The sequence below is a fragment of the Thunnus thynnus genome, chromosome 4 (genome assembly GCF_963924715.1).
Source record: "Thunnus thynnus chromosome 4, fThuThy2.1, whole genome shotgun sequence".
Classification (NCBI taxonomy): Eukaryota; Metazoa; Chordata; class Actinopteri; order Scombriformes; family Scombridae; genus Thunnus; species Thunnus thynnus.
Window position 1 is genome coordinate 291341 of NC_089520.1, and position 14352 is coordinate 305692.

The window sequence follows — 14352 nt, forward strand, 5'->3', positions numbered from 1 at the left end:
CTGCTTTCTCAAGGATCTTAGAGAGAAATGGAAGGTTAGATATAGGTCTATAATTGGCTAAAACACCTGAATCAAGAGTAGGCTTCTTAAGAAGAGGTTTAATTACAGCTACTTTAAAGGACTGTGGTACATAGCCTGTTACTAAAGACAGATTGATCATATCTAGTAAAGAAGTGCTCACTAAGGGTAAGACTTCCTTAAGCAGCCTAGTTGGGATGGGATCTAAGAGACAGGTTGATGGTTTAGCTGAACAAATCATTGAAGTTAGTTCAGGAAAGTTGACTGGAGAAAAACAGTCCAAATATATGTCAGGATTTACAGCTGTTACTAAGGTTCCTGTGTTTGGGGAGAGAACGGTGCCTGTTGAGGGCAGGAGGTGGTTAATTTTGTCTCTAATAGTTAGAATTTTATCATTAAAGAAGCTCATAAAGTCGTTACTACTGAGAGCTATAGGAATACATGGATCAGTAGAGTTATGACTCTTTGTCAGCCAAAGTGCTGAAAAGGAACCTAGGGCAGTTTTTATTCTCTTCTATTAATGCTGAGTAATAGGCGGCTCTGGCATTACAGAGGGCCTTCCTATATGTTTTAAGACTATCTTGCCAGACTAAGCGAGAATCTTCTACTTTGGTGGAACGCCAAATCCTTTCATATTTTCATGATGTTTGCTTTAATTTGCGGGTTTGGGAGTTAAACCATGGAGCTAACCTCTTATGTTTTATTATCTTCCTTTTTAAGGGGGCGATGGAGTCGAGTGTTATTCGTAATGAGCCTGCAGCTCTATCAACAAGATTATCAGTTTGGGAGGAACTAAAGTTAACATAAGAGTCCTCTGTAGTATTGAGACATGGCAGTGAATTCAGTACTGATGGAACTGCTTCCTCATATTCAGCTACAACACTATCAGAGAGACATCTAGTGAGGACATGTTTGTCTAATGGTGTGTAATCCAGTATAATCCATATTTTCCTGAAGAAGCTGAGACGCACTGAAACAGAGAAGAAGAAAAGAAGCTTTTTGGCTCATGAAGAAAATAGTTTCAAGAGTGTTTTTTGTAAGTGATTCATGATTCAGTCATTTTATTTTGTGAATGACTGGACAGGAAGGAGGATTTTCAGCAGCTTCTGGATTCAAAGCCAATCGATGCAGCGACCTCCAGTTTCATTGATCTCTAGATGCACCTGCCTGTAAATTCATTGATCTCTGTATCCACAACCTGTAGATTTGTTGCCTTCTGTTTACAGATAAATAACTATTTATATAATAAAATACATTTTACATTTTCAAAATATATTGAGATGGAAACACGTCGACTCTGTTTGGTCTGCAGATGTTCTCTCCTGTTTGCAGGGTCGGCGTTCCCTGTCGGAGCATCTTCCTTGTTTTGGAACAAAACATTCCTAAAACTCGTCTGTGTTAGTGGTGAGGAGAGAAATCTAACTGGGCAGGTCTTGATCTAACTGGGCGGGTCTTGATCTAACTGGGCGGGTCTTGATCTAACTGGGCAGGTCTTGATGTAACTGGGCAGGTCTTGATCTAACTGGGCAGGTCTTGATGTAACTGGGCAGGTCTTGATCTAACTGGGCAGGTCTTGATCTAACTGGGCAGGTCTTGATCTAACTGGGTGGGCTGCCCAGGTTGAGCCTATGAATGGAAACGCTGCAGTTCTTTATATCTCTGTAACTTAACACAAAACAGAAGAAACGCTGATGGTCGCCGTCTCCGGTTTCTCTACAACGTGTATTTAACGAGCTGCTCGGACCATTAAAAGAACGATGATGTGTGGAAACAAATCACCAACATTGTTGGTTCATCGGTACGGTGGCTACATCAGAAAACAGCTGTCCAATCAGAGCGTAAGGTGAATTTAATGACCTCTGAAGTCAAAAACTATTGATTAGCTTCTAGATTCGCAACGTCTGGATTTCAAGCTGCGTGTGCTGTGAAACTGGAAACCAGCAGTGGGAGATGGGGAGTCAACAGAGAGTCAACAGTTACGAAAGGAAAGAAGACATTTAAACCCTCAACTCTTTAAACACTTTCACTTCAGCACCAAACAGCATTTAAACTTAGTTTTTATTTGAACTCCTTTAATCTCAGTTTGATGCTTTCAGTGTTTCATGTGTTTCTACAGCAGTTTGATTCTGTCTCTGATTTAAAGCTTAATGAAAATAAGGATGAAACTTATATGAAAAAAGGTTTTTCACAAACACTGAACCCAGTCACAAGGAGGGGGCGGGGCCTCACAGTGAGGGGCGGGGCCTCAGCGAGCAGCGGGAGGTACAGAGATTACTGATTACCGAGATATGGAAACTGTCAAAGGTCACAGAGGACAACACGGCGGTCGAAACAAAGACAGTCTGAGAAAATACCAACAACCAGCTGCACGAGCCAGAAGCTGGACAGGTGGAAGAAAGAAAGAAAGAAAGAAAGAAAGAAAGAAACGAAGGAAGGAAGAAGGAAGGAAGAAGGAAGGAAGGAAGGAAGGAAGGAAGGAAGGAAGGAAGGAAGGAAGGTCCTGACCTCTGTGAAACAAACTGAAGTGACACGTTTACCGGAGCTGAGGAGGAAGAGTTAACCAGGAACTGAACACACACACAAACACCCGGTGAGTTTCAGCTTCTGTTCAACATCACAGAATCTTTACTGCTGCTGTTTGTAAAGAACATTTAACAGGTGACACACAGGTAAACACTCTCAGTAACACTGTAAACAAAACAAAAACAAGTCATATTCCAGCAGCAGCTGATAAAATACCGTAAATAACAGAAAAGAACCATCTCATAAAAATACATACTGTCATTTTCTGTAATTAAAATATAGTTTGTAGCTTTAATTTTACATGAAATGTTGTGCATTTTTGGCTTTTTAATGATAAATAGGGATATTTCCACCTATGACAACAATTAAATTTCCTATAAAAATGTAGTGACACTGCTGTAATACAAATACTGTCAAAATACTGATGTAAAACAGGTAGTCAGGTCTGTAATTGCATCATTCTACTTTAAGATTATATCGAGTGTAATATGAGTTTTTTGTGTAATTTTACTTGAAAATCTTGTGTATTTAATAGATTATGTTAAAAAAGTACACTAATCTATTTATTACCTTTAAAAATCGTCTATAAATTGACAATTATAAATGTTTCATGTTATTTTACATTAGTCAAATTCACAGAATATTTTTGCAATTTTATTGACATTTTCATGTATTTTTGAACTAAAATAAACATCTGTAAACAGTGCAGCCATGCTGGGACGAACTGGTGGACGTTGCAGGTTCGAGCTCCAGCAGTGCCGCTCTCTCTCGTCCCCCCCGCCCCCCCCCTCTCACCCTGAGCTCCATGGACTCCATTACCCAGCAGCCAGCGGGAGCAGGAAGTACAGGATGGGGCAGGAGGCGGGACAGATCAGCTCAGCTCAGATCAACCGCATCTTAAAGGTGAGAAAGATCCACCGTGCAAAGCACAGCGAGGCGGGACTGTGTGGGCAGACGGGCTGATTGAATATAGATCAGCAGGTGTGGTGATTATTAAGAAATATCTCAGCCAATCATATCACTGCTTTCATAGCTCTGAGACAGCTGAGCCAATCAGAGTGAAACGCGATAACGACAGAGTCACCACATGAACACTCATCACCACAATCTGCAGCCAAACACAGATGGAGTAGTGTTTTCACCACTGAGATACTGCTGCGCTCCGATCAGACGCAGCAGATTGATCATCTTATTAGTTGAGTGAAACTTGGAGGAGCAGCTGAGATTGTCACTAAAATCAGAAAAGCTGGTCCCCCTTAAAAGTCAGTCCACCTTAAGTGAGCCTGGTCAGATTGTCACGCGTGTGCGGTGTAGGTTGCACAACAGCCAGCAGCAGATTTACAGAAAGTTTCGCCCGTTTGTCAGAAGTTCCTGCACAAAAAATGATGATTGTGTTTCAGTGATAACTGTTGAGAAGCTGAACTTCCCCTGACCTGACAGTGGTCCACCATGGTAACAGCAAACCTGCAGTCAGCAGGACCAGTCTGGGCCAACTTTAGCCAGGGTCCATCAGGCCAAGGGACTGGTGTCAATGGTGCAGAGGCTTGTTGTCATTCAGCTGACAGGACACACAGGTGAAAACGACAGACTGTACCAGTGCATCAATCTTAGTTCACCAGTACAAGTCTCTGAGTCTCTGATTTGTCTGCTGGCTCTCATGTGCTGGATGTGCCCAGATGTAGCTTTACTGGCACCACTACTCTGTGACTCCCAGTCAGAATAAGTGACTCATGCATGGACAGTTCATTGCTAACTTGGTAGTGAGGCCACCCTTTGGTCATGTAGGTAATTTCTAGACTGTTAGTGGTGTCATTAAGCCAGGGCAGGCTTCTAGGTTTAGGTTTTTTTGATTTAAGGGGGGCAATGGAGTCAAGAATAGAAAGGAAGGTTGTGTTAAATAAGGAAATGAGATCTTCTGTGCTAAGATGAGGAGGAGAAGCCTCAGTAGTGCAGGTATTGAGGGCAGCTATGAGGGCATCGGAGAACTTACTGGCAGTTGAAGAGTTAATGAAGCGAGAGCAGCGAGATGAGGTTTAGCTGGAGAAGAAGGCAGAGAGGTTTCAAATAAAACTGCACTAAGATCTGATAGACAAGCATCAATCATTTCCATGTTGTGACATTGAAACCAGGTGGAGCGTGTGAGTAGAGCCAGTAATGGACAGTAGACGGACAACAAACATGGATACTGAAATCACCAAGAATCAGGACAAAGTTGGGCATGATGTTGGAAAGACAGTCAGCAAATTGTGGGATGAAGTCTTTATGTGTTCTTGGTGGATGATTGACGAGTGCAGTTAAGAAGGGATTCGTCAGGCTAACTTTAATTAATTGCACCTCAAAGCTGGAGAAATGATCCGGATTCAACAGGCGGCCATTAAAATGTTTTTTGAACACAACAGCAAGACCTGAACCTCATCCGGAGGATCCAAGTGTTCTAAAGAAGGAACAGACGAAGCTCATCAACATCAAGCCAAGTTTCTTCTGTTTTTGGTTTTGCTGCAATTAATTCTAGCAGTATGTAGGAAGATCCTGCAGCGCCATGGACATCATCCTCTGAAACACTGAGGGTGCTGACGCTAGCCCACAGCTAACTCACTGTATCTGATAGTCAGCATCTGCTAGGTTAATGGTTGAGAACATGGTTGCTCCTCCATGTGTGGAACGAGGTAGCAGTCGGTCAAACACATCCGTGTTCTCGCCGACTCCTTCCATCGAGTCACATCGACTGGTGACACGTAGATCTTTGAAGATGTTGGCGTCTAGTAGGAGTTTTAACTCTGCAGGCAGCTTTCACATCATCTCTCACTTTGGCTGTAAGTTTTTCATACAGCCGAGGCGGGTAGAGGTGGAGCTGTAGGTAGAGGTGGAGCTGTAGGTAGAGGTGGAGCTGTAGGTGGAGGTGGAGATGTAGAGGTGGAGCTGTAGGTAGAGGTGGAGCTGTAGAGGTGGAGCTGTAGGTAGAGGTGGAGCTGTAGGTGGAGGTGGAGCTGTAGAGGTGGAGCTGTAGGTAGAGGTGGAGCTGTAGGTGGAGGTGGAGGTGTAGAGGTGGAGCTGTAGGTGGAGGTGGAGATGTAGAGGTGGAGCTGTAGGTAGAGGTGGAGCTGTAGAGGTGGAGCTGTAGGTGGAGGTGGAGCTGTAGAGGTGGAGCTGCAGGTAGAGATGGAGCTGTATGTAGAGGTGGAGCTGTAGGTAGAAGTGGAGGTGTAGGTAGAGGTGGAGCTGTAGAGGTGGAGCTGTAGGTAGAGGTGGAGCTGTAGGTGGAGGTGGAGCTGTAGAGGTGGAGCTGCAGGTAGAGGTGGAGCTGTATGTAGAGGTGGAGGTGCAGGTAGAGGTGGAGCTGTAGGTAGAGGTGGAGGTGGAGCTGTAGGTAGAAGTGGAGGTGTAGGTAGAGGTGGAGCTGTAGTCGTGGGTGCAGGTGGAGCTGTATGTAGAGGTGGAGGTGGAGCTGTAGGTGGAGGTGGAGCTGCAGGTAGAGATGGAGCTGTATGTAGAGGTGGAGCTGTAGGTAGAAGTGGAGGTGTAGGTAGAGGTGGAGCTGTAGAGGTGGAGCTGTAGGTGGAGGTGGAGCTGTAGGTAGAGGTGGAGCTGTAGGTGGAGGTGGAGCTGTAGGTAGAGGTGGAGCTGTAGTCGTGGAGCTGTAGAGGTGGAGCTGTATGTAGAGGTGGAGCTGTAGGTGGAGGTGGAGCTGTAGGTAGAAGTGGAGGTGCAGGTAGAGGTGGAGGTGCAGGTAGAGGTGGAGCTGTAGGTGGAGGTGGAGCTGTAGGTAGAAGTGGAGGTGCAGGTAGAGGTGGAGCTGTAGTCGTGGGTGCAGGTGGAGCTGTATGTAGAGGTGGAGGTGGAGCTGTAGGTGGAGGTGGAGCTGCAGGTAGAGATGGAGCTGTATGTAGAGGTGGAGCTGTAGGTAGAAGTGGAGGTGTAGGTAGAGGTGGAGCTGTAGAGGTGGAGCTGTAGGTAGAGGTGGAGCTGTAGGTGGAGGTGGAGCTGTAGGTAGAGGTGGAGCTGTAGTCGTGGAGCTGTAGAGGTGGAGCTGTAGGTAGAGGTGGAGCTGTATGTAGAGGTGGAGCTGTATGTAGAGGTGGAGCTGTAGAGGTGGAGCTGTATGTAGAGGTGGAGCTGTAGTCGTGGAGCTGTAGAGGTGGAGCTGTATGTAGAGGTGGAGCTGTATGTAGAGGTGGAGCTGTAGGTGGAGGTGGAGCTGTAGAGGTGGAGCTGTAGAGGTGGAGCTGTATGTAGAGGTGGAGCTGTAGGTAGAGGTGGAGCTGTAGGTGGAGGTGGAGCTGTAGGTAGAGGTGGAGCTGTAGTCGTGGAGCTGTAGAGGTGGAGCTGTATGTAGAGGTGGAGCTGTAGGTGGAGGTGGAGCTGTAGAGGTGGAGCTGTAGAGGTGGAGCTGTATGTAGAGGTGGAGCTGTAGGTGGAGGTGGAGCTGTAGGTGGAGCTGTAGAGGTGGAGCTGTAGGTAGAGGTGGAGCTGTAGGTAGAGGTGGAGCTGTATGTAGAGGTGGAGCTGTAGTCGTGGAGCTGTAGGTAGAGGTGGAGCTGTATGTAGAGGTGGAGCTGTAGGTGGAGGTGGAGCTGTAGGTGGAGCTGTAGAGGTGGAGCTGTATGTAGAGGTGGAGCTGTAGGTGGAGGTGGAGCTGTAGAGGTGGAGCTGTAGGTAGAGGTGGAGCTGTAGGTAGAGGTGGAGCTGTAGGTGGAGGTGGAGCTGTAGTCGTGGGTGGAGGTGGAGCTGTAGGTGGAGGTGGAGCTGTATGTAGAGGTGGAGCTGTAGGTAGAGGTGGAGCTGTAGAGGTGGAGCTGTAGGTAGAGGTGGAGCTGTAGGTGGAGGTGGAGCTGTAGAGGTGGAGGTGGAGCTGTAGTCGTGGGTGGAGGTGGAGCTGTATGTGGAGGTGGAGCTGTAGAGGTGGAGCTGTATGTAGAGGTGGAGCTGTAGGTGCAGGTGGAGCTGCAGCAGTAGAGAACTCGACTCCACAGCGTAAAAAGAGGCAGAACTTCCATCATGTTCTCATTAACGTGAGCAGGCAGCAATGAAACTGAAGATCCAGCATCTACCGTCGTCTCGGATGGTTGCGTATTAGTGATGTGCACATTATTTCCTTATTATTGATTCAGGGCAGGCAGCGCCTCAGTTAGTGGTATCTAATGATCATTTCTTCATATTCATCATTTTATGAATTTTATTTATTTATTTTAAATGTTCATTATTCATAGTTTTTCTCAGGAATCTCCTTCTGCCAGTCAGCCTCTACCTGCTGGATGCTGAGACTACCTGGTTGAACTGCAGTCATGTGACATCGACTCCTCAGTCTAGTGCACCTGTTGTCTGTTACAGACATGAGTGTGTTTATGACCATCTGCATCATGAGTGAGTTAACCGGTTAGCTTGTTACATGTAGTGATGCTATTAGCTTTTAAAGACCAGTAACGTCTGGAGGTTGCTGCTCGGCTAGCACTTAGCGCAGATAGCTTAACGGCGGTGGTCAGCATGGATGTTTCTTACTAAACGTCTGTAAAGAAACTTCTGAGATTTCTTTTTAAACATATTAAACGTGCTGCGAGGACGGAAGAGTCAACAGACGCAGCGCCTCTTTAAACCTTTCTAGTCTGATGCTGCTGCGCATGTTGTTGATTTATAGCTGAACTGATGTAGAAAATATTTGATCCGTCAAAGCGTGATATGAACGCTGCTGTTAACTGAACATACGACACAATAACAGCCTCATGTGTTTGATCTGAGCAGCGTTTCTGTGTTGTAGAAAGAAACTTTCCAGGTGTTACAGCTGTGACGTCCACGTGACACACACACACCTACACACACCTACACACACACACCTACACACACACCTACACACACACACACCTACACACACACACACACACCTACACACACACACACCCCTACACACACACACACACACCTACACACACACACACCTACACACACACACACCTACACACACACACCTACACACACACACACACCTACACACACACACCTACACACACACACACACACACACACACACACACACCTACACACACACATACACACACACACACACACCTACACACCTACACACACACACACACCTACACACACACACCTACACACACACACACACACACACACACACACCTACACACACACATACACACACACACACACACCTACACACATACACACACACACACACACACACACACACACCTACACACATACACACATACACACACACACACACCTACACACACACACACACACACACCTACACCTACACACACACACACCTACACACATACATACACACACATACACACACACCTACACACATACATACACACACATACACACACACCTACACACATACATACACACACACACACACACACACACACCTACACCTACACACACACACACCTACACACACACACACACACACACACACACACACACAAACCTACACAGTCACACCTACACACACACACACACACACACACACAAACCTACACAGTCACACCTACACACATACACACACACAGACAGACACACACACACACACACACCTACACACACACACACACCTACACACACACACACACACACACTCACACACACACACACACATACACACACACACACACACACACACACGCACGAGGAGCCTGTGATTGGTGGATGACTGTCTGTCTTCTGTTGCCAGGCCAACGAGTACAGTCACACCTTCCCCAGAGGCCCCGCCTCCCACGGTGTCCTTGGTTTCCATAGCAACGTGTTGCCGTCCAACCACCCCGGTGAGGACCGTCGCAGCAGCGCCACCTGCCTGCCGGGCCGTGGCGGCGTGCTGTTCGGCGTGTTTGACGGGCACGCGGGCGCAGCGTGCGCGCACGCCGTCAGCCAGAGGCTGTTCTACTACATCGCGGTAGCGGCGCTGCCGCTCCGGACGCTGGCGGAGCTGGAACGGGCGGTGGAGGAGGAACGGGCCGTACCGCCGCTACTGGAGTGGCACAAACATCCCCAAGACCACAGCTGCCCCGACGGAGGAGCGACCTCCTTCCACAGCCTCCGAAACTACTGGCAGGAGAGGCTGGAGGGGGAGGATGAGGAGGACGAGGAAGATGACCAGGTAACCACATCAGACCAGAAACAAAACTAGAAAACTAGACCTCAGAGAGAAGATCAGTGTGACATCTCTGGTGCCTGCAACCTCATATTAATACATATATATAGAACTGTGCAGGATCCAAACCAAAAGTGTACGTGTGCACTAAGAAATAGATTATATAGATATAAAAAATATTAGATTATTACCTTTATAAAGAATATTAGATTATTGCCTTTATAAAGAATATTAGATTATTGCCTTTATAAAGAATATTAGATTATTGCCTTTATAAAGAATATTAGATTATTGCCTTTATAAAGAATATTAGATTATTGCCTTTATAAAAAAATATTAGATTATTCCCTTTATAAAAAATATTAGATTATTCCCTTTATAAAAAATATTAGATTATTCCCTTTATAAAAAATATTAGATTATTCCCTTTATAAAAAATATTAGATTATTGCCTTTATAAAAAAATATTAGATTATTCCCTTTATAAAAAATATTAGATTATTCCCTTTATAAAAAATATTAGATTATTGCCTTTATAAAAAAATATTAGATTATTCCCTTTATAAAAAATATTAGATTATTCCCTTTATAAAAAATATTAGATTATTGCCTTTATAAAAAAATATTAGATTATTCCCTTTATAAAAAATATTAGATTATTCCCTTTATAAAAAATATTAGATTATTGCCTTTATAAAAAATATTAGATTATTCCCTTTATAAAAAATATTAGATTATTACCTTTATAAAGAATATTAGATTATTACCTTTATAAAGAATATTAGATTATTACCTTTATAAAGAATATTAGATTATTACCTTTATAAAGAATATTAGATTATTACCTTTATAAACCACAGTCAGCAGTGAGAGGAGGTTCCCTTCAGACAGGAAATGAATGTAGCTTTACAACTTTCTCATGTTGAGATGTCGTTATCTTTCTGCTCTCTGATTGGCTGCAGGATGGCGGCAGGTTGAGTTCAGCGCTGGTCAACGCTTTCCGTCGCCTCGACTACGACCTGTCTGTGGAGGCCCAGGTCCACCTGTCCACATCCACATCCAGGTCCCTGCGCTGCAGTCTCCATTAAAACTGCTTTACTGTGTTTTATGTCGTCATGTCTCATTTACACGCCAGATGTTTGGATTCAACGTCTGGCTGAAGCCGAAACACATAAACACACAGTTCCAGCTGCGTAGGCGGCGATACAACCAGAAACAACCGAGGAAACAGACCTTTTGTTTGGGTTCACGTCAGTTCATGAAGCTCCAGCTGATTCGTCCGAACACACCCACCTGCAGTCATGAGCACTGAAAGGACGAGTTCCCAGTGTTCCCAGTGTGTTAAACCAGCAGCCAGGTGTCTGTAATCATTCCTCCTGTTCATACTGGATATTAAAGATCCTTCAAATGTGCTTTCAAATCCACAGTGTGTCCACACAGTCATTTAAAGTCTGTGTGAAGCTTCTATTCAGCTTCAGCAGTCTGAGTTAGTCATATCAAGTGGATATCTGACACATTTACAGTCTTTTTAGCATCAAATTCCCTCTTTGTGTTTCCTCGGACAGTGTTTCCCTGTTGAGCTGCAGGTGGAAGTATAGTAACAAAAAGAGGAACTTTGGCACTAAAAAGACTGTAACGTTGAAAGATATCTACTTGATTTGACTCATTTGGACGCTGAAGCTTCATATTAGCTTCAGACTGTGGATTTACACTGTGAGGTCATTATGAAGGATCTTCTACTGGTCAGTATGATTACAGCAAGAAACACACTGACTGTTGGTTTAACATTGTGAACTTGTCCTTTAATGTGCACGTTCACACACCACCAGGTAGCGTCTGAAATACACTAACACACACACACACACACACACACACACACACACACACACACACACACACACACACACACACACACACACACACGTAACACCAGTCCAGCAGGCAGCAGTGGTTCTATCAGCTGGTTTTAAGACCGACAATCAACAGACAAGAAGAAGTTTGAGGTTTATAAGTTGGATTTAGTGTGAATATTATTATTAATATTATTATTAATATTATTATTAATATTATTATTAATATCTAAACACTAAGTTATCAGATAATATTAATATTAATATTAAATGAATCTGCTCCTGATAAAACTAACAGGACGAATATTAAACATCAGATATTTATGATTTCATGCTTTCTGTTTCTCGGCTGCTGGATGTGTTTTTCCCGTCATGTGACTGTAACAGACGCTAACGTCAGAAGATGTCCTCTTCATCTCTCTGTTCTCAGACGGGTGTCCCTCCCCGGGGAGGCGTCCTCCCCCCTGCGGGTGGCGCTGTCCGGCTGCACGGCCTGCGTCGCCCACGTCTCCAACGGCGTCCTGCACGTGGCCAACCTGGGAGACAGCCGGGCCGTGCTGGGCGTCCAGGATCCGGACGGGCGCTGGTCGGCGGTCAGCCTCACCAACGACCACAACGCACAGAACCCCGACGAGCTGCAAAGGATTCTGGGAGAGCACCCGCCGTCGGAGCGCAGGACGGCGGTCCGCCACGACCGCCTGCTGGGTCTGCTGCTGCCGTTCAGGGCGTTCGGCGACGTCCGCTTCAAATGGAGCGCAGAGATGCTGAGTCAAATCTACGAAACCCGACCGGACGTCCTGTCTGTGGTCAACGAGGCGGCCCGCACGCTCCCACCGCACTACCTGACCCCGCCGTACCTGAGCGCCCGGCCGGAGGTCACCCGACACCACATCACACCCTCTGACAAGTTCCTGGTCCTGGCGACCGACGGACTCTGGGAGCTGATGCACCGGCAGACGGTCGTCCAGCTGGTTGGAGAACAACTGACAGGTCAGTGATGATCATGCAGACCGTGACGGGACGCCGGCGGTCGGTAACGATTACAGACCGTCTGTTGACGTCTGAGTCCACTGCACATAATACAGGAAGTGCAGTTTAATGTGTCAACACTGAAAGGAGCGGAGGCGGCAGCTGAAGTGTTGAAGAGCAGTTTAAATCAGCTGAAAGGTTCAGCTCTAAAAGACGGAGTCAAAGCAGTCGAAGCGTAAACGATGAAAGCAGTCGAAGCGTAAACGCTGAAAGCAGTCGAAGCGTAAACGCTGAAAGCAGTCGAAGCGTAAACGCTGAAAGCAGTCGAAGCGTAAACGGTGAAAGCAGTCGAAGCGTAAATGCTGAAAGCAGTCGAAGTGTAAATCGTGAAAGCAGTCGAAGCGTAAACGATGAAAGCAGTCGAAGCGTAAACGGTGAAAGCAGTCGAAGCGTAAACGGTGAAAGCAGTCGAAGCGTAAACGGTGAAAGCAGTCGAAGCGTAAACGGTGAAAGCAGTCGAAGCGTTAACGGTGAAAGCAGTCGAAGCGTTAACGGTGAAAGCAGTCAAAGCGTTAACGATGAAAGCAGTCGAAGTGTAAACGGTGAAAGCAGTCGAAGTGTAAATGATGAAAGCAGTCAAAGTGTTAACGGTGAAAGCAGTCGAAGTGTAAATGATGAAAGCAGTCGAAGTGTTAACGGTGAAAGCAGTCGAAGTGTAAATGATGAAAGCAATCGAAGCGTAAACAACGAAAGCAGTCGAAGTGTAAATGATGAAAGCAGTCGAAGTGTAAATGATGAAAGCAGTTGAAGGCTTTTGGGGTTGGTAGGACGGTTAAAAGCTGAACTGAATTCCTTATTTTGAGTTTTGTTTGGAATTCCGGGAAAACTCGAGGCGGATTATTTTTGTTTGAGAACTGAACTGTATTGAGAAACAGGAAAAACCCGGAACGGAGCACTATCTTTGTTTATGGACCTGGACTGATTTGTTGAAGAGTTTTGTTGTTTTGTGTGAGTGCTCTAATATAATTTTGTGTGTTTGGCCTTATTAACTTTATTGAAGTGTTCATTTTGTGTTTGTTTATACAAAACTAAAAGGTCTTTTGAAAGCATATTTTAGGGTCATGAGTTCATCATGTATCCTTTGTGGGTTTGAGGGTAATTCAAATTGTCCAAACCGCTACAATTAACATAATTTGTTGCTGTACAGGTCTTCAGCAGCAGAGACCCATAATTCCCGGCGTGGGAGTGACGCTGGGCGGCCTGCAGCGCCTCCTGCTGGAGAGGAAGGGGCGGGTTCTGTCAGTGCTGGAGGACCTGAACGCCGCCACCCACCTGCTTCGCCACGCCCTGGGGGACGACGGGTACGGAGCGGTGGCGCTGAACCGCCTGACCAAGATGCTGAGCCTGCCGGCAGACCTGGCCAGGAGGTACCGCGATGACATCACCGTCACCGTCGTCCACCTGAACGAGCCCGACCTTTGATCAGATCACCTGCAGGTCACCTGGTCGTTAACCGGCCGGCTGACGAATCATTCACTTGTTGTTGTTTTTACTCCGTCTGTTGCTCTTTGTCTCCTGAGTTTTAAATAAAAATAAATGTCATAAAATACATGAAGCTGTTTTTTTCTTTCTAGAGTTGAACTGTGACATCAGAGCTCACCTGTCTGTCTCCGTCGATAAACGATGAGCGACACACAATGAATAAAGTTCACATTTTAACGAGTCTTACAGTAACGACCACAGTGAAGTCACTTCCTGCCGACCTGATGTCCTCCTGCATTTTCACCAAACGTCACAATCATTAAGTTTGATGATGTTAAATGAACACGGACGAGCTGATTAACATCTTCAGACTTTACCTGAGCTGAGTCATGTCGG

The 14352-nt window shown here is 45.7% G+C and overlaps 1 protein-coding gene across 1 annotated transcript; it reads left to right on the forward strand.

The window, feature by feature from the left end:
- The first annotated feature begins 2302 nt into the window (after window positions 1–2302).
- LOC137180839 (pyruvate dehydrogenase [acetyl-transferring]-phosphatase 1, mitochondrial-like) lies at window positions 2303–14085 on the forward strand. The gene is made up of 6 exons (XM_067586103.1): window positions 2303–2608; window positions 3246–3444; window positions 9239–9661; window positions 10618–10718; window positions 11936–12495; window positions 13682–14085. The coding sequence occupies exons 2-6, from the start codon at window positions 3253–3255 to the stop codon at window positions 13954–13956; spliced, it is 1551 nt and encodes a 516-aa protein (XP_067442204.1). The 5' UTR covers window positions 2303–2608; window positions 3246–3252; the 3' UTR covers window positions 13957–14085.
- The last annotated feature ends 267 nt before the right edge of the window (window positions 14086–14352 follow it).